Source organism: Aptenodytes patagonicus, chromosome 9 (assembly GCF_965638725.1).
Source record: "Aptenodytes patagonicus chromosome 9, bAptPat1.pri.cur, whole genome shotgun sequence".
Classification (NCBI taxonomy): domain Eukaryota; kingdom Metazoa; phylum Chordata; class Aves; order Sphenisciformes; family Spheniscidae; genus Aptenodytes; species Aptenodytes patagonicus.
Window position 1 is genome coordinate 2397234 of NC_134957.1, and position 27277 is coordinate 2424510.

The 27277-nt window shown below is 48.8% G+C and overlaps 1 protein-coding gene across 2 annotated transcripts in view; it reads right to left on the bottom strand.

Annotated features, from left to right (window-relative positions):
• Positions 1-2030: 2030 nt before the first annotated feature.
• Positions 2031-27277, bottom strand: part of GPC3 (glypican 3) — a 153974-nt gene continuing 128727 nt past the window's right edge. For both annotated transcript variants that reach the window (XM_076346913.1, XM_076346914.1), the window contains one exon: positions 2031-3187. In XM_076346913.1, coding sequence (XP_076203028.1) covers positions 3012-3187 — 176 coding nt within the window. In that variant the 3' untranslated portion in view covers positions 2031-3011. The remainder of the gene's footprint in view (positions 3188-27277) is intronic.

Genomic DNA, 27277 nt, shown 5'->3' on the forward strand with positions numbered 1-27277 from the left:
AGCCACATCGCCACATTATCAGGGTGCTGTGAGCACAGCCGAGACGCTCCCCCGGCACCTACCATCAGCTGAAGCCCCGCACCTCCTTGACTCATATAAATACATTAGTGTATATATGATACATATACTCGTTACTTATATATATAATAATAATAAAGAAAAATTGAAATAATCTCTACTGTGTGTTAGCGATTAAAACGGTGAGCCCTGGGACAAGGTGTGGAGCTCCAGATACACATGCACAGGGGAGGTGACAGTGCCCATCTCCTGATGGACATGTCCCATCCCATGGCAACACAGGTCACACAATTATTCCTTATTTCTCATGACATGGGAATGAAACATTGCCCAAAACTGAACGCCAGCTTTACTCCACCTTGGTGGTCAGAACACCCCTTGCAAAACCCCTGTTAAAACATGTGCACAAACCTGCTGCAGGGTAAAATTCAACAGCTTTTTTTCAAGTTATAATGCGCTATTTTATAAACTGGCAGGTAGCGGGCTCAAAGGCTGTTTTTTTGTGATGTCTTATCATAACAAAGTCTCCAACAAGCATAGCTTTGCTAAACAGCATGTGCATGCAACGGGAAACCGGGCTCAGCATGCTACAGAGGGGTCTTCTGCTGACAAGCATCAGCATCGCACTGCAGTGATGCAGAGTGGGAAACCCGGCAGGCTTTGTGAGACACACAGCAAGGGACAGCCCGCGCCGTCTTCCTAAGAGAGAAAGAAAGCACGCTGGACTCGCACTGCAGAAGAGCCGGTGCCACCATCCCATCCTGCTGCTTACCTAAGGAAGAAGCAGCACACAGAATTATTTCTGACACGGTATTAGAGGCAAGAACGTCCCTGTGCTGGTACCAGGGATACCTGGCGAGGCAGAGGCAGCACATCATCTCCGAACAAACCCAGCAGCCCACTCCCACCCCCAGCGCTCCAGGGGGATGAAAGGAAATGATCAGAAGGGAAGAAGCGATGGGAATTCAAGTGGCTCTAATAAAATATTCCCTTTGGTGGAGCAGAGGCTCATGGGCACAGCCAGCTGTGGCGCGGAGAGCAGGGATGACGGGGAGAGCTGGGCCAATGCAAGAGCAAAGCAGCAGGAGGGTGAAGAAACGCCTCTGCCAGCAACGCCGATGGCTCTGCCCCACATCGCCCCCGTGCACCGGGACCCCTTTGACCGGAGGGCTCCCCAGCAAGCAGCAATCCTGACAGACGGAGAGGACTGCAATTTGATTTGTGATCATGTAAAATACAAATACACGTATACAAATACACATCACACCGGCATGGTTGTAAAAAAATCAGCACTTACAGGAATACTGTATGGCATCAGCGCTGCCCAAACATCCCTGGTGCTCACCCCAATGCGGATGGGACACGAGGGGTCTGAAACCCAGAGGAAAGCTCTCCGACCGTTAACCAGCAGGTCACACCGGAGCTTAGCCCAGATCCGCTCCTCTCCATCAGGAGCGGTGAATTGGGAGTTAACGTCCCCTGGCAGAGGAGCAGGGTGAGCAGCCAGCTCTCCCTCTGCCACGGCTTGTGAAGCACTTCATGGAGTTGCAAAGCTTCAAATCAGGGACAGCCAGATCAGCTCCACCACTTCAAAGTAAGAACAGGCGAAGTTTCCACTCTCCAAACCATCTGATTGCGTGGTTCGGATTTATCTACTTTCTCCCAAACATAAAGTTGCTTTTAAAAAGGTCTGAGGCACACAAATATCTAAAGCATGCACGTGTGTGTGAGTGTGTGCATGCATGCGTACATGCACACACTGCAGCTTAAGATACAGCAGATATAATCACTCTAGTAAAGGCAGCATCTTAAACAGAAATATGTAACCATTTTGGCCAGGAACCAAACCAAACCGAACACTCCCTGGCCCCAGCCCATCCGTTTAATCAGACTAAGCCAAGCCTTTCCGTGGTGCACCCGAGCTGGGCGCTGATGGCCTTTCCAGGCTGCCCACTCCAGGAACAAGGCAGAGCATCGCCTCGCACACATGGGAGGCTACTTCCAGCACACTGTTTATAGAGCAACTGACCTTTATTTTAGAGATAGCTTAAGTGAAGTAACATGCAAAGAAACACGTGAGTAAGAGTCTCATCTGCCTCAGTCTCCTGCAAATCCTTTTCTTTTCCTTCCTTGTAGCACAATGCGTTGGACGCCCGTTATTCATCCCCATAAAGCACACTGTATATCCACGCTGTCTGTCCTTTGGCTGGAGCTGTGTTTGCAGATTTCCCGTGGGAAAGGAGGTGCTTCGCTTCTGAAGAATAAAACCAGGGCATTGCATGGGCCACGGGGATGCTGGAGGGGACTGGCCGCCTGCACTGAAGGGCTTCGCAGGACCTGGCTGGGAGGTGAGCGGCAAAATCATCTGCAACTTGCCACGATGTGCTTCGTGCCCATGGGAGCATGTCTCCACGACAATCCCGGCGCACGACAACTCCTCTTCCGCAGCATCTTTCCTCCTGCCGTATGTCTGACCTTCTCTCTCCCCTGTCTTCACATGCCCTCCGTATCATGTGCCTGGCCAGATTCCTAGGGGTGAGCCTTGAATTTGGACTAAGTACAAAAACTGCCTGAACTACAGACAAAATCTGTATTAAGTCAACTAGGATGGTATTTGCTGAGAGTATTTCATAAATCGTAGGTGTTCTGTACCCCGTGCAGGTTCGAACAACTCAAGATGAAATATGGTCTTCAACTTAACAGCAATGGAGAACTCAGTCTTCAAAAGCTGCGAGGAACACAATTTAATATCAACCTTCTTATATTAAACAGGATTATCTTTAAAAAGCACTGTTACGTATTAACTAGTTTACCATGAACAAACGCTTTTTTAGGGTTTTTTTTTTGTGTGAAGATACCATATTCTTTTATAAAACCGACTCAAGTCATTTGCCCTGTCTTTGGAAATGTGCATATATTTCAGGAGAGGTTCTGAATGTCTTCCTCATTAAAAAAAGGCATGGAGAGACACCGAGCGATGCCGCTGGCACCGCTCACGGCTGGTGGCCCAGCAGCAGCGGCAGGACCAGGGTAACGGCAGCGGCAGGGCCGGGGCGGGGGGCCGTGCTCCCGGAGTTGCTGCTGGGGACCGCAGTGCCGTCTTTGCTTTGCTGATTCAGAAGCTGCTTGTTTGCAGAGGCATCATCCATATCCAGGTCATAGGCCAGCTCTGAAAGCAGAAGGAGAGAGGTGGTTAATAACAGGCAGTGCGTGCCGGCATCCCAACGCATGGCACATCCAGCCCCCACCAGCACTGGGGTCCCCGGGGCAGCCCGTGCCGGCAGCCGGGGACAGCTGGGTCCGAGTGCAGTCGAAGGCATCGCAGCAGGGGTGGATGGGCCAGAAGAGCTTAGCAAACATCTTGTCAGTCCTGCACCCAGCCCCGGTCCCAGAGCACCTCCCAGTACCCTACACCAAACCTTATGCTTGGAAAGACAAAAAAATCACAACTATAAGGTGCCCCACTAAGAAAACAAAAGAGATAGGGAGATCTGGCTTACTGGAGAACTACTCCCAAAGAAAATCAGCTGAGCTTTGGAGCGGGTGTTTAGCAATGCAAATTGTGCCTGCTCCCCAGACACTGCAAGGATGGGTGCAGGAGCGAGGAAATCCAGGCAAGCACAAATAGTCCCCCCAAACCCAGAGGCAGCACAAGGCCTTGCTCACCAAATACCTCCTGGTTTGAGGACCCGAGGAGCTCTGCATTTCTGCATTACTGCAGTCTTACATAAGTGTGTGCAAAATATGCTCCTTGCAGCACTTACAACATATCCATCCCATCCCCTGTCCACCTCATCAAAGCACTGGAGAGCGAGGAATGTGAATGGATCACGCACCCCGGGCATGCTGGTGTTACAACATGGGGACTTTGAGGTGAAGCACATGGGAGCTCCAACCCAAGAAAATGTCCAGTATAAAAGTTTTGAAAGTCGTGGCAGAGGAGCGTGACATTAACGGGGGAAAACCTTGTGACAACCATCAATGGCTGCAAAGGACCTGCTGAGCAGTAAGTCACAGTTGCCCTTGTCCCTCTGGGACAGGGAGGAATAAAGAAGTCCAAATAGACAATGTGGAAAGGCAAGAAACCAGCAATTCTCAGGGCTGAGGACAAAAAGCACAAGGTGTTTTAAGATGCCATTAGCCAGATCCACCTGGGGTGTTTGTACCTGCCAAGCATCTGGACCGAGAGGGTGCACCCATGGTTGATTCAAGGCAATGGGTCTCTCGCTCCCCTTCTCATGCTGCTGCCATCTCCTTCCAGGGTCCAGGTTTCTCGCCTGGATGGGAATCAGGCCTGTTTGTCTCATCCCCAGAGCCTGGCCTTTGGAAGTGGAGGAAGCTGGTGGTTTCCATCAGAAGAGACCCTGGCTCAAGCCTTTCACAAGCCTTCATGGATCACCAGCATCCTGACAGGTTTGGATCATCCCACCCCACCCCTGAGAAAGAATCCAAGAGGCTGAATAAACACTCCAGCTAAAAACCACCACATCAATCCAACGAGCACCACTGCCAAGGCAAACAGGCAGTATTTCTTAATCAAAAATACCCAAACACTGCAAAACAAAAGCATAACGATGTTAGTACGACAAGTGAGTCAGCCCAGGCCATCAAAGAGGGTCAGAAATGGCTGAACGGGAGCAGATTTCCACGCACACAAAGGGCCAGGTGCAAGAAAAACCCGCCTGGTAAACTGACTTCTCCAGGAGATTCCCACAGATACTGGGATTCCTCTTCTCCACAACTTTCCTGCTTTTATTCTTAAGAGTATAGATATGCTGCTGTCCTCCAGAGCTGCACACCCGTGGGCAGAGCAGGAAAAGGTGCCACCATGAAAGGGATGCGCCAGGAGGCCACCTCTGCCCATCCCGGGCTGCTTTCCAAGCACAGAAAGTCCCTCTGGCACAAGGAATGCTTAGGCTTCGGGGCAGTTTGGGAGCAGCCTGGCTGCACCATTGTATTTTCCCAAGCTCATTTCTGCAGAATAAGTGAAGGGATCTGAGTTAATAAAATCACAGCAGATATTATTTTGCAGTTGGTTGTTTTACACAAGACTCCTCAGCTGGTACAACATCCTGTCAGGGCAACGATGGCCGGCCCTGGTGTGTTTTGGAAGGTGTTTCCACACACTCCAAAGACTCCTAAAACCTGAAAGACGCCCCATGGGGTCACAGTACTATCAGGCACCTGCGTGCTTCCAGGCCAGCGATCTGCAGCCGATCAGCTGAGCTTTTGGGGCAGAATATTCTCTTATTGGACATCCTAGCAAAAACTAAAAAAATCCATGGGAACTGAGTAACTACCCTTGCCTTCAGTTTAGAAAAGAAATTTGAAACAAGTGTGTTTCAGCAAGGTCCTTAACAGCACAAAGGGTTTTGACGTTCCCATTTAAAGTCTCATTCTGCGATGTTGTAATTTATGAAATGCGAGTTCCTGCGTGGTTCGCAATGCAGCAGCTGAATCATTTTGGAAACATTCAGCCAAAGCGTACCAAAATGATCATTTCAGACATATTCTTTTACACGGGAATTTTTCATATTCTGGGATTTCACCTGAATTTGAGTAAGGGTAATTTTTTAAATCATGGCATTTCACCCAAATGGGAATGGCGATTCTCATTCATCCTCTTTGACCAAATTGAAGAGAAGGGAACAGAAACCCTCTTGTCATCAGAGATTTGAGAGCTATTTTCCTAGCCTTGTTTAACTGCCTCAGAAGTTTAGTGCTTGGGTATGCCATTTGTATCCGCTGTTCCTTCCGTTGTTTCCTTCTCTGGGCTTATTTGTGCCCAATTGTATTTTTAGGCTTGATGGATTTAGCCATACGTCTTTTATTTTGTATTCATAATGGATCTGTAACTCTTGCAAATCCCTTTCACTTAACTTCTACTGACCTTTGGTACATAGGAGGAAAGGAAAATAAAAAGTATTAGCCTCTAACAGACCAGAGGCAGCTGATAACCAGGTCCAGCCAATAACAACATTAATAATAATAATAATAATAATAATAATAATAATAATAATAATAAACAACAACAATAATAATTCAAATCCAGGAATCCAAATTAGCAAATGTTCCTAAGCAGGTACTTCTTGAGAGGGCTTCATTACGGTTTCCAGCCTTCGTTAGGATCCCTGGTTAGTCCAGGTCACCTCCTGCTCCCACAGCTGCCAGGAGAGAAGGAGCCCCAGCACCAGGGATGGAGCTGCAGGATGGCTGGTGGGGTAACAGAAACTAACCTCTCACATACGCCATTTCGGTCATTTCTGCCCAAAACTTTGCCTCTACGCTGCAAAATAACCCGAGAGGAGCTGCTCCTGCACCTCCCCGCTCGCCAGCCATCTTCTACATTAAAGGTCTCCACTGCCCCAGCTGTGATCACCCACTTAATTTGCAACAGTTTCTGCTACAAAGTGGCCCTTTGGCCTGCTTTTTTTTTGGGGGGAAACTAGAAAAATCTGTTTCTGTTTATAATCAGTTGGAGTCCAGAGGGTATTCCCAACAATCTGCACTAATTACGTATTCAATCTTCACTCATTTTGGCCCCTCTTGTCCTCTGGGCTGCGGATTAGATAATCCCCTTAAAATAATAGTCAATCATTAGCTCTGCTTTTTTTTTTTCCCTGCATGCAAGCCAAGCAAGCGTGCCGTGCTGTTCCCGGAGTCCTTACGCAGCTGGTGAAAGGTCTCCAGCCGAACACAAGCTGGTCCCTCCGGAAGCATCTTTTGTAACAAAAGCCCCTCTAACACAAAGCTGCTGCGCTTTGCTCCCAGGACGGCAAAAGCTTCAATGGTCTCGCACTGTGGATGACAAAACCTGCTGCCAGCTCTACAACATGCACTTTCCACACCCACAAAATGAAGCGGCGGCATTTTTCCATGGATTAGGACTAGAATTAGGCGTACCGACTCTGCACAAGCTTATCGGGCAGGAATCATTACAAAGCTCTTCTTGCTGAACCACACTAGCTTTGGAGACAGCTACAAAAGACGGCTGAACTGCGAGGAGATTGGTTTTGAGTTGATATACTAAGTCCCGTGGCAGCTGGCGCAGAAGCCGGGAGGATGAGTACTGGCACGCAGGCAGTGTTACGGCAGGCATTCCTGTGCCATCCACCGCTGCCTACCGAAACATCCCTTTTCACCCCTAAAAGGGCAACACAGTCTTAAGCAAAGAACTGATAGCAAATGCCTCTCCGGCAAATGACCTCCAAGAGGACACTGCCCGGCTCCCGCGGGCTGGCTCGGCTGCTGCCCAGAGCCCAGAGCCAGGGAATGTCATCTCACAGGCAGGCATCTGGGCTGCCCGCCTGCCAAGCCTGCCCCGGCAGATGGCTCCAGCGATGGACCTAATATAGTAACAGAGTCGTAACTGATGGCCACGCATGACAACCACTTTGTGGTGTCACTTGTTGGATCCGCTGGTGCCCCACGCAGCGGCAACGGGTGCGAAGGGGACCCCCCCACGGGCAAAACCATTGCGCCTAACGCAGCGTGTTCACCAAAGGAGGCTGCCAAATGGGCCAAAGCACTTGCGGGGATGTGGTGATGGCCCTTGTTTGCAAATGATGGAGAAACTCTGTGGTGTGAAGGGACCAGGGAATGGATCGTGACCATGTGTTTCCAATAAGCACAAAACGCATCGAGTAGACATGTCAGAGACAAGTCGGGCAGCTTGGCAAGCTCCTGCAGCTCTCGTGGTCAGTTGTGAACATCTGCCTGCACATGTCCTTCAGGATTTGTCTAGGAAAGCACATGCTACCATCGCCAACAAAAATTAGAATCATCTCTGGGGTGCATTGCTTTATTTAGTTTTTTTAGGCAGCAAGCCTCATCAATGTGGGGCACAAGTTGCCAATAGATGCAGTAGACTCTGGCTGTCTCCAAAGCAAGGCTGGATTTCTTAAAGGGAGAGGTGTTTGAGTCAAGCCCAAGCTGTTGACTCATTACAAGGTGAAGCATAAGAGCCTGTAATCCCACAGATCAGACTGCCTGACCCTGGCTCCCAACTCTCTCCATCTCTACAGCACCAACCACTTCACTCTCACAGGTGTTTGCACCTGAAATCTAGAAGAACAGTCCAATTTCATCCCAAACTCTTCCTGTTGGAACACTAAAAACTCTGCTCACCTCAGCCTCCAGCTACCTGGCTTTCTCATGTAAACAGCTCATACTACAAACACACCTCTGCATCCACAAAGACAACGTCTGAACACATCCATGGAGTTACACAGTCACGACTGCACAGAGAGCACCGGGATCCCCAACCCTCTGCTTCTCCAAAACACCTTAAACTCTTCCAAACGGCTAGCCAAACACGGTTTCATCTCACCAGGGAGGTTTTGCCCTCTGGCTTATTACCACTAAAATCCTGGAGCACCAACAGGTTTGCCAGTTGTCTTCTTGCGCAATGGGCTGCAACAGCCCAGCCATAGGTGCGGCCGTGCCAGCGTGTAATTAAAGCGCTGAGCTGGGGCTGGCCACGGTGCTTGTGTTGGCATGGTTGTGAGATCACCGAGATGGATGCGCAGCATGTGCATGGTCTTGTGCCTCTGCTTTTCCACCTCCCCCGCAGCAATTTAGGAGGTGCGGCTCTTGGCAATACAGATTTGGAAAAAAAAGAAGAAAAAATCCGGCTCAACACCATCCTGCTGCCGTCGGCAACGTGGCCGAGGGAGCCTGGTGCGGCTCAGCAGTGAGCGGTAAAACCGACTTCCCGGGCAGAAACCCAAGGGAATCAGGTTTGAGATTGCTGATTTGCAAACCAAGACTTTTCCCCCGCTCACCTCTTCGACACATCCCGGCTGCTGGTGTGCCGCTGATGGCCTGCAGTCTGCAGCATGTGTTCGCGAGCGACCCGAAGACCGCAGGCACCACCATAAAACCAGCACCGATTCGGGGGAAGTTCCCCCAGGATTGAAGCAATCTGCAGGGCAGCAACCAGGTTGATTTGGGGGGACTAAGTTATCTAGCACGGAGAGGTGAGGAAGCTCCGGCTCAGCCCCACACCAGGGGGTGCAACCAGGTGCTGCTTGGGTACACGAGGCAATCGGCCATAAGCTCTGCGAGGCAGCCAGTATGCACACCCTGGCTCCCCAACCTCCAGCACTACCACAAAAGTCTCGTCCATGATGTCCTCAAGCTTTCAAAGGGGCAAAGGGACAAAACACGCCCAAAAACCCAACACATCACATGGCACAGGCAGACGAGCTGCACCACAACCCCAATTCAAGCGACTACTCCTCCACCCCACCTTGGCCAGAGGCTGGTGGCGAGAAAGGGCTATCATTGATGACGTGGGCCTATGTTTACCTTGAAAACGTACTCATTAAATTCCTCTTTGCTCCTTGGTGTGCTGTGGGTTTACCCCGAAGAGAATCTGGCATCTGCAATTGCATTAATCATTTTCCCTTTGGCAGCAAGTGAAAGAGTTTCTGAACTGTACTCGCAGAGTAGAGCCACAAACACATGTTTAGCAAAATGCGCTCATGTAATCTATTAAAAATTAACAAATCTCATTAGCATTATTATATGGAAGTGCCGGAGTCCTTGTAGTTTGATGATGAAGCAGCATGCCCCAGTCTGATTTCCAGCTGTACTGTCCAGAAAAAGAGCTGCTACCTAAAGGAATTAGGAGAGAAGAACTGCAAAATAGGGAGCTAAACATGGACAGCCAAAAGCATCTACAAAGGCAGGAGTCAAGAAAGAAAAAGAGGAAAAGCTGGAAACAGAAGAGTATGAATGGAAGTGAAGTGATGTATGAGGTAGCAATATAGGACTGGGTCAAGCAATGTTTCTGCAGATCCCCCATGTATCTCAGCCCACCCAGTTGTGGAGTCACCCTCTCCCTCTTTGGAGACCTTCAAGGTCTAAACCCACAAAGCGATCCCTTCTGATCACTCTGCTGTCACTTGAGACATCTCAGAACAGCCTTGATTTTGGGAGGCAACGTTCCCAGTGACAACAGAGCAAAATGAAAAGCTTCAAATTTCCTCTAATGACCAAAACCATCATCATCACACCAAAACAAAATTTTCTCTTTCATCTTTGCTCCCCCAAAAGCTCTTTGCTACGGCATGACCAGGACAGGCAGCTCTTGCTTGCTACCTGTTGGCCTTCAACTTTCCAAGCTCGGGACATTTAGTGACATTCATGTACTAGCAAGACCTGCCAAGACACAGTCCTAAGGGAAACGGCAATGGTCCCTGCCTGCCAGATGCCAGCTGCTAAAAGCAGCCCTCAAGGCAGAATGATGTTTCTCAATGCTTGATCAGAAAACCCATGGTGGTGTTACGGCACCCAGGAACATCTGACACCTTCCTTTGTGACTCACCGCGTGGGGAAACCAGACCCAAGTGGGGCCCAGTACACGGAGACCAGGGTTCGTGGCATTCATTCTCCAAGTAGGCAACCAGAAACGTGCCTCTTTGATCAGAAGGGACCAGGACTTTGTGCAATGTCTACGTTTAGTCAAAAACCCCTGGACATCCATCATTCCCTTATTCTTGTAAGGAAAAGAAAAATCAAAGGTGGCTGGTGTTTTGCTCCTTGAGCATGCATGTAAAGAAAGCACCTGAGCAGTGCTCCCAGCCCGGGGATCAAGCTGACAGAGACTCCACCAGGCTACAACTCATGACGCCAAGGAAAATATCTGGAGTGAGATTTCAGGTCATAACCCAAGAATTTGGGTTGGGCATGGACATACCTGCTCAGCCCACAGGTAGAGCCAGCAGATAGGCTCAGGCATGGCAGTTCACACACATCTGCTCAGCCTGCCTCCACTCCTGGAGAAACTCCCTGAGGTTTTGTGCTCTTACACTGCCCAGGATCACCGGCGTGGATGGAGAGCAAGCTCCCCCTGCCCGTGCTGGGGGAACATTTGCGGAGCACAGGTTGAGGTGAGAGTGCTGCCAAGGGAGGCAGCTGTAGCCGAGAGGCTACAGCACCACCCGGCTTCTTTAATTGCGTTAAGCTGCTAAAATAAATAAATAAATAAATAAAACCCTGGCTCTGCATTAAAACAACATTAAAGTGGCTTCAGCCTATAAAAACGGGGTAATGCAGGAGGCCCTGGGAAACATCACCATACCTGACTTTCCCACTTTATATAGAAAAAGAAGGGTTGGGTTCATAGGCTGGAACTTTTTAACAGCTTCAGGTCACGTTCCCTGTGCTGTGTGCGGGAAGAAGCCCCAGGAACAGCCACTGAAGTCTGAAACCAGGACCTGGCTTTGCACTACCTTCTGCATGGCTGCAGAGAAAGACCTAAATTAAACCCAGCTGTTTACCAGGTGCGTGTAACATCTGATGCAAAACCGGGGCCGATTCCTGCCTCCTGCCTCCCTCCCAGACCGAGAGCAAACCCTGGGCCCAAAGCACCACTGGAACGATGGTGCTGAAAGCTAGAGCTGGACAGCAGTGGTAGCTCCGATGGAAAACCCAGCGTCATCCCAGCTGAACACCAGGACACCGCGGCTGCGGTGCTCGGGCTGTGCCAGATCCATCTCCTCACACTTGCTCTTTCCTGGGGGCCATGGGGCTCCCCATCATGCTTGGGGACCCACGGCTGGGACCTCGTCAAACCAGTGCTCACGGCTGGGACCATAGTGGAGCTCAAGGAGACCACCTTGGCTGTGTCTACCCCAGGAGGAGGAAGCAAGGGAGGGAGGGGATCAGCCCCCGGAGATGACAACACAAGAGAACTCTGAGGTCCAAGTCCACGAATGCCTCCCCTTCCGTCCTATCTGTAGCACTCACGGCTCAGTCTCAGGAATGTCACAATCACGGTGGAAAATCAAAATAAAAAGGCTACGTAATCCAGTTTGTAAATCCCTTGAAAAATACAAAATCCTCTCTAAAACGGATTACAGAGATTAGAGATAAAAGTTTCCTGGAAATCAAGAATTGCATTTCAGCCTCCCTCCTCTCCCACCCTCCCAGGAAAGGGAAAAGAGATGGGTTCGTGCCCTGCACCACCCCACTGCACTCCTCCTCGGCCATCACCCCGGCCTCGGGGAGCAACAGCAGCTTCCTCCAGCCCCTGAAAACAGCACAGCTAAACACTATTTTGGGGCATTATCTGCTGCATTTACCTGAGTCTACGGGCAACATGCATCAGTGGCAGGAAATCTGCCTGCATCAGGGAGAGGAGGAGATGCCTGCCAGCCTCCTGCATGCTTTTTGGTCCATCCCTTTTCCGAACAGGCTCCGCGCGACCATGCAATGCGCGGCCGCAATTTTCTGAGCTGCAGGAGCCACACCCAGCCCCACAGGTGCCCAGCAGAAAAACGTCCTCTTAAATCAGGGTGGTCTTCTAAAAATCAAGATGTTTCACTTGGCTGTGCCAATGGTGACAACATTGTCAATGGGAGAAAGGCCAAACACTCATGTGCCAATTATATCAAAATATTTAGCGGCCATGTTATTATTATTCTGATAGATCAAAATCAGCGTTTTGTTTAATATTTTGACTCAAGTATCCACAGTCAATGATGGCAGAACAATTATCTGTTGGGAATTTTCATTTCGTGAGAGTTTTTGTGCATTCATTCTCATTTGGAACAACAAAAAAAAAAGATTGCAATATTGGCATTCCTGGCAGAGCACGCATTCAAGTTCCTGACCTGTTATTGCTCAAGGACTTCTGCAGCTGCAGATGCCTGTTTGGAGCTACAGTCAGGTCACTTTGAATGATGCTCATAGAATAAGGATCAAAACACTTACAGCTCGATCAAAAGGAGGTTTTATGAACATTGCAGCCCGAGTTAAGTGCTGATGTGAATACTTACGTTCGCCCTTACATTAGCTCAGCTCAGTTCTAATAAAATTAACACCCTTTTAAATAACGCACTCAATTTTTATTTGTTTCATGTTTTTGTGCCTTATGGCTTTGAAAACATATCCTCAAAACCTTTCCATCACTCTGGGAATGTCTAGCTGTGTTAGGACCTGGAAATCAGCTGCTTCTCCAGAGGAATAAGGGCGGTTGCTGCTTTGTATTGTTGCTCCACCTGCTCTAACCTGAATTTATCCACCAAAGGGTGTTCTTTTTTCCCCCACAAAAGAGGGTAACACAGTCAGACTCTTTCTTTTCCCAGTAGGAATTACTACCTGTAAATAAACAACTAAAAACTGATCTACAAGCACCAGCAGCATCAATGCTCCTTTGAAAAGAGACAACAGAAAAAACAAAGCAGGGAAAAATCCAGTCTCTTTTCTGCATTTCACTTGCACATTAGAGGCAAAATGAACTTACCAGTCCAGGAGAGGGGACGTCTTATTGGTGCAATACAGCCAGTTAACTGTTCTTTAGAGATATTCATCTCAAAAGCCAGAACAGAAAGAGCATTTTCCCCCCTTTTATTTATTTATCTTTTTTTGTGCCAACTCACCTTAGCTGAAAAGCACATTGAGATTGTAATTATGGGAAGGCCTCATCTAGTAGATTTGTAAACTCAGCTATGGGCTTGAATTACTGGAATTAGCAAGGCTAATTTAATGTCACTGTTCAAAATAGCTCAGATTTGGAATTTCTTAATGGCCTTAGGAGAAGGAGTCTTTATGCATACTGCAATCTAGGCTTCATTCTTAGACTAAATTCCTTCTCATAGATTTTGTGAATGCCCTGTTTTGTAGCCAACACAAACTCTGTCCAGTAAAATAATGTAAGGACTCAGAATGAAAAGAGATTAGCTGTTCCCTGCTCCTGTTATTTTAAAGCAGAAATAACTTTGGCTTCTACTGATTCATAGACAAAGCTTGAAATGCAAAGCATGCTCAACTCCAGATTCAGCATGAAAAGGACCTTAAAATATTCCCGAGTGCAAGTAATGGACTTATTAGAGGGATGAAAAGAGGCACTTTTCACAGAAACCCAAGCTCTTTAGTCCTGTCATATCAATAATCTTGCTTAAGAATTTCATTCTATTTACATTTCTTTCCTTTCCAAATATCCTGCCTGACTCCTATGAAATACAACATTTACGCTTTTAAAGCGTTAATTTATTTCTGTTAATGCTCGGTGGTAAGTGGTGTAAAATGTCTGCAGATCACCCAAAGCGTGAGCGGGTGCGACGGTGTCAGGACGGCGTGTGACAGGGAACAATTCTGTACGACGTGCAGGTTTACACCTGACAATTGATAAATGAGGAGGTAATTTTAAAGACTTGGTTAAAAGCTGCTTTTTTAAATAATGACAGTTGATTGTGCTGGAACTCAACGTACCTGCAATCTGTTCTCCTCTCCTTTATGTTTAACACCCACAAAAACAATGCTGACAGCGAGGGGGAAAAAAAAAGCTTTATAGATATCAGGAAGGAAATCTGCCAGGCTGTCCTTAAGCTACCAAAATATACTCATTTTTTTTTTACCCAGTTTGCTTAGTCTTTGCAGGATGGTTTAATCTAAAACCAACACTAAACAACTAGTGGCAATTTTCCCTCTTTGTTTGAAGAAATGGCTGAAAAACAAAGGTATTTCAGGAACAAATTACAAAAGCCTGTGTAGAAACACCAGGAAAGCAGATGGAGATGTCTCCTTTTTAAGGAGCGAGGGGAGATTTTTTTCTCCACTCGGTTCCATGTCCCTGTGACAATTTGCACCGGTCGGGGAGCATCATAGCATGGAGGGGATAGAAGATGTGTCAGGCTACATCTGCCCATGGCCCTCCCCGAGACAGCACCGGCAGAGACCAAAAATCCCCAAAATACCACAATACGATGAGCAGCCATCCCGGGATGGCCACGCACGGCACATGGTACCGGCCAGCGATGATTTTCACAGACCCAACCATGTGGTTTTGCTCTGGAAGGGCAAAGCACAGCGACTGCATGCTGCCTTTCACCCAAGGGTCTCAAAGTACACTGCAGGCATTAATTATGCCCTCTGCTCTACACAGATTAATTAAGCACCGAAGCCTCATGGTTCATGAGAGCTGAGCGCAATCCTCCGTTCACTAATGGTTAAAACTGAGCCAAGGCTGCAACAAGGTTTCACGAGCACTGATGGGCGAGCTGGGAAAAGCACCTCTGAGCGACCCAAGATGCTCTGCAGTGGCCGCCTCCTCCTCCTGGGATGCTTTTAATTCCTCTGGACACGTCTCAGCAAGTCCCCTGTGAAGGTTTTGCTCTGAAAACACTCTTTATGGCAAGGCACGGAAACCAGAGAGACACCAGGAAACAGGGAGGGCGAGGAGCAGTCCCCGTCCCACAGCCATCTTTCAGTGCACCCACTCAGCCCCTATTTCTAAGGACACCCCAGCAGGTCTCTGATGCTAGCGGGTCATTTTTCATAATGATGAACTTGCAGCCCTGATGAGACATCCCGTGTCTGTCCACCAAGAAGCAACAGAAGCTCCTCAAATCATACTCGCTGCTTCCTCGTGTGCTGCTGGCTGCCGGGCTGCTGTGTCGCCCCTCCCCGGGTGGGACAGGCTGCAGAAGACCACCAGGCTGCCTTTTTCTGCCCATCCTCCCAACCCATCCAGCTGTGAGAGACGTCCCCAGCAGCTCTGCCAGCAGAACCACGGGAAGGCGCCCTGACATGCACGGGTGCTTCGAGATGCTGCAGAAACCACCCTTGTTGCAGCATTTGCAGAGCTGGCATCCTTCGCTAGGTCAAACCCACACGCATTGCATGGGACTCGCGCAGACTCGGTCACTCCAGAGGCCTCCCGTGATGCTCTAGCAAAGCTGCAGGGAGAGGCAGGGGCTGAAGCCACGATGCTGTGGTCACCTGTGTGGATGACTTCGTGTCTTCTCAGAAGTTGGTCAAGCCATTTGCCCAGGGCACAAGTGCCAAGCAATGATGGATTTAGAGGAGCAGCCTGCTGACCCACAAACATCCACTGTCACTGTTTCTTTAGCAACAAATGCCCAGATGAAATAGGTGACAAGTGCATTAAAAAAATATGATACCTTTGCAGCGGAGAGCTGGAAGGCAAAAGGGAATTGTCAGCCCCTGCAGCTAACAAAAAGTGCTGGCTATGCTGCAGCTGCAGCCTGGGAAACCCATTAAGACCACATGGGGTGTCAAATTGTATGTAACATGAGTGCCGGGCTTGCAGGCACTGTGTGACGGCAGCCCTGCAATGGAGCTGGGCGGAAAGTGGGTCCGAAGGGACCAGAGACGACAAGAGTTTCTCAGCACATGCCTGCCTTTGCCTCCCAAAAACTGGGAGGAGCAGCTGGACGGGCACAGCCCTGCACAGCCCCACGAGGAAATGCAGAGACACCACGGGTTTGCACAATCCCAGAAAGCCTGAGCTGCACATCAAGGCAGAGGCAAAGAAAGCATCTCCCAGGCCAGCTGTGGGATGCAGAGGGGAAGATGCCCAGGGAGGAATCCCTTAGAGCAGGGTTTGCTACAGGGGCTGTATCTGTTTGCTTTGCTTTAGGGTTAGTGCAATCCCGCAGCCATCCAGTCCCCCAGTGTAGGTTTCAATGGGATGGAAGTGATTTAGGAACCTCTGGGCAATCCTACACAGTGGGCCCAGTTACCCCATAACCCACATAACAGGAGCTGGTTAAGTATTTTTACAGACAGGTTTCTGCTCCTTAATGTATACAACTGGTCAGGGTTAGTCTTACTGCTATTAGCCAGCAAAATCACTCTCAAGCCTCTTGCTTCCCAACCCAAGCACAGCAGTTCTTTTCGTTCAATGTGCAGAAATACCTCCTTGCTATGTCCTTATTTTTGGATTTTATTTTATCTTTTTGTTGGTACACAGAACCATCTTTCTTTTTTCCACATTTTCTAATGAGTTCTGGTGGTGGGAAGTTGTTTGTAAATCACACAAGTATTTGTTTTACTGGAAACATCTGCTTTAACACATTTGTCTTGAAAAAACATTTTTTTATTTTTAAACAAAGGTATTAAGCTGCAATGTAAATTGGGCACATCTGTTTATGAGTCACTGCAATAGCGCTGCCTCCAGTGCACCAGATCACATGGATCTCCAGGGGCCTGATCCAGCAGAAATTGGAAACTTACAGCTCACTCTGCTCCCTTTTCCGGCACTGCTTTTCCAAGAGTATTGTTGCCTGATTTAATAAATTAAGGCCACTAAATAAGACAGACCTATTTAGTGTCTGCTAATAGCATTAAGTGTCTGGCCCAGCAGACACTTAAGTATCAGCAAGATACTTCAGCTGGTGCCCCACTGCACGCGCACCTGAGGACCGAGTTCAGCGGAATTATTTGTGCATGGGGGACCCTTGTAGCTGGGGACTCCAGGCTGCACCAGACCTACCTCTGCCCACGGTACTGTACCGCTTCTGCTGCCTTCAGCCACTCAGTGCTGCCATTAAAAACATTCAGAGAAGCAAAATAGAAGGAAAGACATCAGATGAACCTCCAAGATCAAAACCTGACCCACCAGCTGGTATTCGTTCACTGGAAATACAAGGGTCAGCAGATCTTGGGCAGTGGTCTGGGGCCCAAGAGAAACCATTCAGCTCCGTTTTCTGGAGTGGCTGGAGAGCATCCCCCGATGCTTCTGGGTTAAATAAAGCAAATGGGGGGGGGGAAGGGGGCACCAAAAAGGGCAAGGAGGTGCCTGGAGAGGACAGATAGAGGACCTCCATCCCCACAAGAGCTGCAAGACCCAAATTGCCCCGGACGCATGCACACCACCTCACCAGGGCAAAGCTTTCTGACTGGCATCAAAGCCCACAGCCAGGCAGGAACGTCCCACCAGAGCCCAGGAGGGGAACGCGGCGCGTGCAAAGCCTTTGCTCCCTGCACCTGGCCACAGCGGCTCCCCTGGCACAGCCTGCTTATCTGGGACAAATGCCTCCCCCAAAAGCACCAGGGTACCGCTGTGGCCCCCCCCTCAGCTGATATGTGCCACTGGCCCCACATTTGGAAAAACTGCCCCATTGGCAAAAGGACCCACGGACAGACCACGTAGCAGCTGCGGGGAGGTGGCCGTGCACAGCCACGTGTCAGCTGCACGATGCTGGGCACACCTTACAGAATCATAGAATGGGTTGGGTTGGAAGGGACCTTAAAGATCATCTAGTTCCAAACCCCCCACCATGGGCAGGGACACCTTCCACTAGACCAAGTTGCTCAAAGTCCCATCCAACCTGGCCATAAACACTTCCAGGGATGGGGCATCCACAACTTCTCCGGGCAACCTGTTCCAGTGCCTCACCACCCTCACAGTAAAGAATTTCTTCCTAATATCTAATCTAAATCTCCCTCTTTCAGTTAAAAACCATTACCTATCACTACACTCCCTGATAAAGAGTCCCTCCCCATCTTTCCCGTAGGCCCCCTTCAGGTACTGGAAGGCAGCTATAAGGTCTCCCCAGAGCCTTCTCTTCTCCAGGCTGAACAACCCCAGCTCTCTCAGCTTGTCCTCATACAGGAGGTGCTCCAGCCCCCTGATCATCTTCGTGGCCCTCCTCTGAACCTTGAGCCTCTTTTAGTCTTTGCAAAGGTAGAAATAAAGCTAAGAGTGCCAGGAAGGGAAATCAAAGGCGACAGCACATCAGATGCTTCCTGCCAACAGACACCGGAGCACAAGTGGGGAAGTTTGCCCTTAGCGGGAAGGGGAGAGGAGAGCGTTTCAGGTATAAATGCATTCTTTCACATTCTCTGTGCTTCCCTTAGCAGATGATTTATGTAGACAAGGGAAGAGGAAGAGATATTGCAGGCTGTGCTCTGTGATGACTTTGGGGAGCACACAACTTTTTTTATTTTATTTACTTTTTACTGGAATGATCTACACAGAACCAGAACAGGACGAGTGAACGTACCGAAGCTGCAGAGCAGCCGGCGGAGAGTTATCAGGGAGGCAGAGGATATTACTCAGACTCTGATAATAACCACCAGCTTCCACCTGCCAACTGCAGTCTGCCTAACACAAAAAAGTCCGAAAACAGGCTGCAGCAGATGTCTGCCTCCCCATGCAGGAAGCATCTCCAGTATCCATGGGACACAAGCAACTCCAAAATAGCTTAGAGTCCAACAATTTTACAGAGACTCAAGATACTGAATTAAAACAGGAAGGAGGGGGAACAAAAAAAAAAAAAGAAAAAAAGGACGTGTATCACATTGCAGTTGTAATTTACATTTTAGAAATCCTGCCAGAACTCCTGCGCTGGACTGAGACGGTGACAGATGCCCTGGCAGCCTGTCCAGCTGCCGAAACCAATGCAGCCAGTGAGGTCCCACAGCAGCCAGCAGTACCTGCCACCACAATACACACGTCCCCGCACATCACAGCATATAACCACCAAGGCAGCAGCCAGCCAAGGGACGCAGCAGCATCCTGGGCACGCAGCAGTGCACAGGGTCCTTCAGCATCCAGCAAAGAGTCAGCCCCAAGGCAGCGCTTCGGGCACTGGCTCCCGGCTGCTCAGGGATGGGATACACAGGAAGGGCCCTCAGAAGAAGGAAGGTGTGGGAAAGGAAAGGTGTTGCTGGCAGGTGATGTCCTTGGGCTGGGTTTGCATTCAAGATCCGCGCTGGGCACAGACCCAGCCTCCCACAGGAGGGAAAGGCAAAGCATCGTCCCAGGTCCCGTGGGAAGCAAAGAGCGAAGGAAAAGCAGGAACAGACAGCAAGATGTTGTCGAGAGCTCCAAACACCATTGAAGACATTTTCTGAAACAACAGAAGCTGGTCAAAATGCCAGATTTCCATTCCCACAGAAAACAGGGAATGTGCTACTGCTCCAAAGCAGAACAAAAGCAAAGCGCAGCCAAATTTTCTGTTGTTTTAAAAAAAAAAAAAGGCAAGTTGACATACCACTCCAACAAAGTCCAATCAATTCATTTGGATTTCATTTTTTTTCTGGGGTATAATTAAAAGCGTAATCTCAGGCAGACTTTTAGACAAGAAGCCGCTCTGGAGTGAAAGCTGACAGCATTACCTTGCAGTATGGGCAGGCAGGCTGTTGCTGCGTTTCCCCGCTGCAGGAGCAAGAAAGATGTTTCAATTTATTTCCAAAACAAAAAGATCCCATCCAAAACCCCAGCATGCTTCATTGCATCCCGGTTCCAGCAGAGAGGCATTTTCCAACACAAAGTCTTCCCATCAGGAAGTTTCCGACCTGCCCTAAAAACAACATGAGGGGAGGTTAAATTTTGGGCTCAAGCCGCTTTTGCCCCAGGTGAGATGCACCATAGACTCAGAAAAGCTGGCAAGGCTGGCAAACTTCAGAAGCAGTTGGCTGCCTGAAATTTGTTGATATGGAAGAAAGCCATCTGGGCTCTCCTTAGAGCCACGAAAGCCCTGGAAACCCCCGGGGCCGGGGATGGATGGTGAAGGCAGAGTACAGCCCGCCGCCAGCCACCACGCAGGAAGGAGGACATCTCTCCTCCAGTTCACAGCTCATCCATTCCAGCCGTACGAGGGGTCGGGGATCTGCCGGAGATCCACCTGGGAATCCGGGGAGCCAGCGCTCGGACAGACACACCTGGTTCAGTTCATGTTACTCCTGGTGTCGGCCCCGGCAGATGTGCGCACACAGGTCATGGCTAATGCACAACAGTCGAAGAGAGCTTCGTCCTGACAGGTGATGAATCCCCCGTTTCTGGAGCGCACAGAGCAGTGTTGACTCAGTAACCGATCGTGTCCTGGTAATACACCGACTGATGAGTGATTTGCAGCCCAGACCCAAACGCACACTATTTTCACTTGCAAAGCAAGGGGTGGGGAGAAGAGGGAAAGAAATATGGATTAAAAACAATCAGTCCTGAGAGATTTCTCTGGAGGAGCATCCCTTTCCCTCTTTCCAATATCTTTTTGGCAAGGACTAAAAAGACAGGCTGCTTTCTGGGCAGGTCTGTGTTTCCTTCTGCTGGAGACCATCAACCACCAGTGTCAGTCTCCAGGATCAGGCCCGTGCACAAGTCCAGCATGGTCTCTCCATTGATTTAGCTTTGAGAGCCTCATCTCAGGCAATGCTTCTTCCTCCATTCAGGCTACAATCCATGACTTTCCAGGGAGCATCGCTGTTTGGAAAGATCCAGACATCTTCCAGATATTTAAATCACAGCTTCATTTAGTCAGGCTTGATTAGTTCATAGATACATACACTTATATTTATGGAAAGATGTAAAAACTAATTTTCAAGAACGTGATGCTCCTGTCTGCAGCAAGTAAGAACCTGTTGGATCCCGCGTAAGGAGATGGCTGCCGTGTAGGCTCTCACTCAACCACATCTAAGTAAACACCAGCTCACCAGAGCCTTCGGTTGCTGCCACAATGCAACACTGCAACTCACACTGCTAGGTCATAACCACAATACCCTATGTAAAAACAAACACATTTGTTCAAATTCGAAGAGGAGAACCAAGAGGTCAGGATTTTTAAGGCAGTCTAGAGAATTTCAGCATTTCCCATCTTTTTGCCTTTAGGGCTCAAGAGTGCTCTGAAAGTTGTACCCAAAAGTTTTCCAATAAGTGGTGGCTTCCATGGTCCACCTCAAACACCATCTGTTCTCTTGGACATCTCCCTCAGGGCAAGATGATGGACAGCAGTGCAGCAGCCACAGCTGAGAGCCCAGGACCCTCTCCTAGACCCTTTCAATGAGACAGGGCCACCTGGCCCAATGTTAATTGTGTCTCCAGTTATTCACATAGTTGTATTTCCCCAAGGCGCTTTCTGGGCAGATGCACATCAAGCTCATCCCGAGCCAAGCTGTGTTTAATAGTCCTTGATGGACCTTAGTTCCGTGAATTTATCTTCTTGTGACTTTGACTCCATGTAACCTCTGGGTGTCCCTGCTATGTGACGTTCCTCCTGTTCAACTCTTGCCGTTGCCTGTAGCCAAATCCCCAGCATCACAGCGGTGTGCGCTAAAGGATCCCAGTCTTGCTGACCCCAGTCTTGCATTCAGCTGGTGGCTGTGGTTTCTGAGTACCACCAAGCAGTAGCTCAGCTATAGAGCTGTCCCGTGTCTGCTCCCCTTCAGTGGTGCCCAGGTGGTCAAAGACACCTAAAGTATAAGCAGATATGACAAATTGCAGCACGATCCCAAGGACCATGAGCTAATATGGGCACTCAGCACCCACCCGTCTTCGCTTTGCATCAGGGCTAAAGACAACGCAGTGAGGGAGACTGATCCAGCAGTCCACAAGGAAGGAATCCCAGCTGAACCAGCCTGTCCTAGACCACAGAGGAGTGGAAATGCTGCCAGGAGAGAAGGCACCCCTTCTTCATGCAGGGCGCATCCCCCCATTTTCTGAGACCAGGAGCCACGGCAGCCATGAGGCAAGAGAGGAATGGTCCAGCCCTATGACCACAGGGCATCTCCAGGATGTTTTACAGCTGAGTGCCAGCACACCAACATGAGTGCTGGGCACACGCATCGGCCGGCACAGCTGGGACACGCTCCAGGGCCAGAGCCCTCTCCTGCAACACCGAGCAGGGCTGTGCCCTACAGCCTCATTTATTACATCCCCGTAATCGCTCTTATCAGCTTACCTGCAGTAAGGCAGTAGTAAAAGCCAAGACACTCATGAAAGGGGCCCCCTCTCCTACGTGAAAAGTCAATCAACACGTTATATTGTTATCAGGCTCACAGACAAACCTCTCTTTGTACGACAAACTGCACGGATATGATGCCCTGACTATCAGTGTAGGGTTATCTTGTTGGTCCGTTAGCAAGTAGCACCTGGTCTGCTTCTGTCTGAAATACTCCTTTATTGTCGTCCCTTAAAAAGAAATCCAGTTAAACTATTTTGTCTCTCCACAATGAAAAATGTCACAAAAAGAAAAGCAAGTTTGCATCCAAGTCAGGAATTGTGTTTCCCAGCTTCGGAAGAATTCACATGTTTTCAGCCACAGAAAAACAGATTCATCATCCTTTAAAGATAAATATGACTATCACTATTGCAACTGGGCAGATTTTTGCATACTTGAAATTGTTTTGATGCGTTCAGTCATGTAAAATGCTGCACTCAGTAACAATTTAAAGATACATTAGCTCCCAAATTACACTGTTGAAAAGTCTCTCCTTAAGACGCTCTTGCATAATACAAGCTGTTATTCAAACTTGCAACCTGAATAGAGGGTAAACCTTTTGCCAGCAGACTGGCATTATAAACATTTGGGATTGATAAGCGATCACAGTCACAAAGACTTCTGTGCATTTGTATGGTGTAGGAGCAGAAGCATCATCTCATCTGACCTTCAGTGCCTCTCCAACCCTTCAACCTCACCCAGTCACCCTATACTGAGCCCAAGAACCAGCCTCATCTGTGCCAAACTAGGCTTCCCAAAGAAGGATCTAGGTCAACGTCTGCTCACATTGGGAATATGATGCATGTGATTTATGGATATGAGGTTATCAGGGATTTACATGCCCTCCACTGATCCTGCTTTAAAAAACCTGGTACATCATTCTTTGCTTTGGGTCAGAATGGACCGAGGCAGTGGAAGTCAGCTCCTAAAAATACCAGATACAAAGTGCTCAGACGGACTTGGATCTGCAACCTGTAAGCACAAAACTGAAAAAGTTAAAAAAATTTAAAAAATAAAAAAAAATTGAAAGCAGAAAAACAGGGGCATGGGATTAATACGTCCAGCAGATTTACTTGCTGATTTCATAGATGTTTTTGCCTATATGTAGCTTTTCTCAAAGTGCAAACTTATTCTGATAGATGAATTTCTAGTTCTTCAGTTGTGGACTTAAACTGTTTCTTTGGAGGGAACCACAGCACAAAAGTTACAAGAACGCTTCAAAATGTATACATTATGTACAATGTGAGGCCTGGAAGAGTAACGGCAGCACAAACAGCCAGCTGAAGGGTGCTATAAGCAAGCCCATCTCTGAAAGGCACCAATAATTTTCCCAGTCTGTCAATTAAAAAAAAAAAAATCATTTTTGCTGACGTCAAAAGTGAATTAATGAACTTGCCACTCAATTAGAGCTCCAGCCAACTGCTACATGTGACTCCCTCTCCATCTTCTAGCTTATATTCGGACAGTGAGAAAGAATTCTTGACTTCCAACCAAATCTTCATTAAAAGGAGAAATTTCAACAAACACAAACACTTGAAATAGAAAAGCAATAATCAAGCTATTGCACTGTTTTAGTTGGTATGATTCCAGCTCTTCCATCAGGATAATCCAGCTGACATTTGGCCTTGTCAGTTTTTCACCCTGGGACAGGATGAACGTCTTGTAAAACAGTATGCTTCTGCTACCCTTGCTTCAGTCAAGCATTCAACAGCACCCTCTTTGGGGGGGGGGGGGAGGGGGGGGGAGAAAAAAAAAAGTTGCTGTTACAAAAATTGTAGTTAAAAGTCCTAAAGCTTTTAGCAGAATAGAAAAAAACAGTGGAAGGACGCTGCGTCAAACCGACACAGCTCACCCCGCCGCGTGAGCCGAGGACAGGGCACCTCTGCTGAAGGCTAAGCAGAGCCCCGTACAATAAATATTGATATTGTACACATGATATTTTTCAGTAGGACAATACAAGCCTGCAGGCTGTACAGCAGGAAGGCACAACAGCCACGTGGCCCCACGCTGTCAGCAAAATCCACACAGATGGGGACATTTTCCACCTGCGGAAGGAGCATTTTAAAAGTCAATCAGGTATTTGAAAATGTCTTTCTCAGCAGGCAGATGAACATCCCGAGAGCAGAGCCGTATCAGCAGATACTAGCCCCTCGGACAGGGGCACCCTGAAGGCATTTGCAGAGAAGCAATCACCATGATAAAGGATGGGAAGGAATGATCTTGTAAATATTTTAACTACTGTTGGTCTGTCTCCCAGCACGAGCACGGAGTGAGCCCCGGCAGACTTTGAGCTCTCCCAGGCTGGGAGCGTTCCCTTTTCCAGCACGAATGCCCACTTCTAAGGAAACTTTCCCGCAGGAATGGGCTGCAGAAACCAGGAGGGCTGCACCCAAAGTGACCCTGCCTGGCCTCCCACGCTGCCACGCACAGCCACCGCCTCAGCAGGGAGACCCGCTGGTACCTGTTTGCTCCCCAAAATGAGCAGCCTTTTGCACCCCGTGAAAAAGCAATTCAAATGCCATCGTAGCAGCAGCATCTCCAGTTCCCTGCCATGGGGCTGGGGGGTGTGGGGTGGTGGCAGGAGCTGGGATTGATGGCACCTCCAAAAAGAAACCTGAGAGAAAATGGGGTGACGAGAGGAAGGTTACCAAAGGCTGAGCTGCAGGAATGACTCTCAGCAGTGAGACCACTATAATGTGGAAGGGCTTCCTGGGACATTCGGGGACGTTTAAAAGCAGAATAGGATGAAAGTTGCAACTCACGGGGGTTCAGAGCAGCTTCCAAAAACATGGTGTGAGGCAGAAAACAGGGGGGTCCCGCTCCATGCCCACGCAGGGCATGGCCATACGAACACAGCAGCCCCTTCTCTCTGGAGAGGTGGCTGCAGGAGACATCACCCGCTCCGCGACGTGCCTATATTCCCCTTTGGAAGCAACAACACCTTTGTAACATGTATAAAGGGGTTACCAACAAACAAGCTTTTCCACCTGGGAAGAGGCCACGCTCGGCCAGCCCAGACAGCGATGTTCAAGCCTGCAATTTGACAAGAGCTCTCGAAACAACCCTGCCTAGAGGATAAACCAAAGCAAGCCAGAAGCTATTAGAGAGTTACAGATCTGGGTAAATCAAGGGACACACTGCGCTGATCTTGACTTTCATCCAGCGCCTGGGTACGGCATGGATTGCTGGAAACCTGCGCAGAGGTCCAGCCCACCCGGCTGGTCTGGCAGCACGCGGCGGCAGCCGGAGCAGCAAACGGGAAGGCTGCGGGAAAACTCGGGGCTTCCCCGGGGGCTCGAACTACAAACTCCCCCTTAGAAATAACTAAGGGAGAGCAGAAAAGCAAAGCTAACTGCAGGTTATGCAGCAGGAACAGCCAGGCAGGGGAGCTGTTTTACACACGCAAACTTGCAGAGCCATCTTTATATATCTTTATTGCATACATCTATCCTTACATATCTCATGGGATGAGGCCAACTTCCCTTCCCAGGACAAAATATTTCTACTTAATTCTGCCAAATCCATCTGTTCCCAAGACAACTTTTGTTACTGCCTAACAAAGATATTTTGGAAGGGTAAATCTTCCCCCCTCATCCTCCTACTCCCCCGGTTGCTGGATCGCTCAGAACATTCCCCGGGTGATGCTCCGGCCACTAAAAGGGATTTTTTTCCTCTCGGCAAAGCTTGCAAGATGCCCAGGGGGACAGCATCCCCACACAGGTGAGCTGGACCACACCACCTTTGCAAACCCCCCAAAAAGCATCCACCTCCTCTCCCCCAGCGCCTGCTAAAGCCACCTGCCTGGCCCAGGAGCCTCTCCAGCACCCATGTTTTATTTTCAAGCTTCCTGGCAATGGGCACATTGGTTATAAGTGGCATCTCGAGTGAGAACGCCGGAGGTGAGCTAATTAGTGGGTGGCTGTCTGGAGCAGCAGCGAAGCGCCAGCCACCCCGGGCTCTGTTTGCTTTGGGTGCCCTAAGTAGGACAACTGATCCCAGTGGTGCGCGAGCGCATGTTTGCATCGTACAGCCTGGAAGACATTTGCACTGACTCATAATTTGGGGGAAAATACTGTAATTTATTCACAGGCATGATTTGCCATTGGTGTGGCATAAATATATGTGTGTCTATGTACACAGCTCTATTTTTAGAGCTGTATGGCTAGGGTGCTGGCTCCACGGTTGCTCCATTGACAAACAGGATGAACTCTTCTCTGAGCTGGGAGGTTTTCAGTCCTCCCCCTTACTGTAAACATTATCTGCCTTCAAAATCCTTAACGTGTTGCAGATGTGACAAACAATAAAAGACCTATCGTAAAAAAAAGCCTGCCATCTCCATGTTTCCCACTGGGGCAACATAATAATGAATTTATTAGCATATAGCGCTCACCAACATATGTTTATAGTCACTCACAAACTTTTGACTTGACAGTTTACAAGTATGTTTAAATCATTAAAGTTTAAGTTGACTGTCCAGTTATTACAGGCTCATTATAAATAGGAAACAAAGGTTACATTTTATACAACAGGCGATAAATCAAAACTAGTCTGTATTCGAGACTGACGGGTTTTTTTTCTCCTTTTGCTCTTTTTTTGTTTCCACATTTCCAAGACCTTCTGAGGGGACATCTCGGTGAGGCCAGTACTGAGCAGCTGTTTGCAGTTAGCCAGCAGGACCAGCGGCACCCACGCCGGTGAGCAGGAGCAACTCTGACTGCATCCAAGAGATGCAAAGACCTTGGAGGTGGCACGCTCTGCCAACGTTTTCACTCAACTGCTGGCCAAAC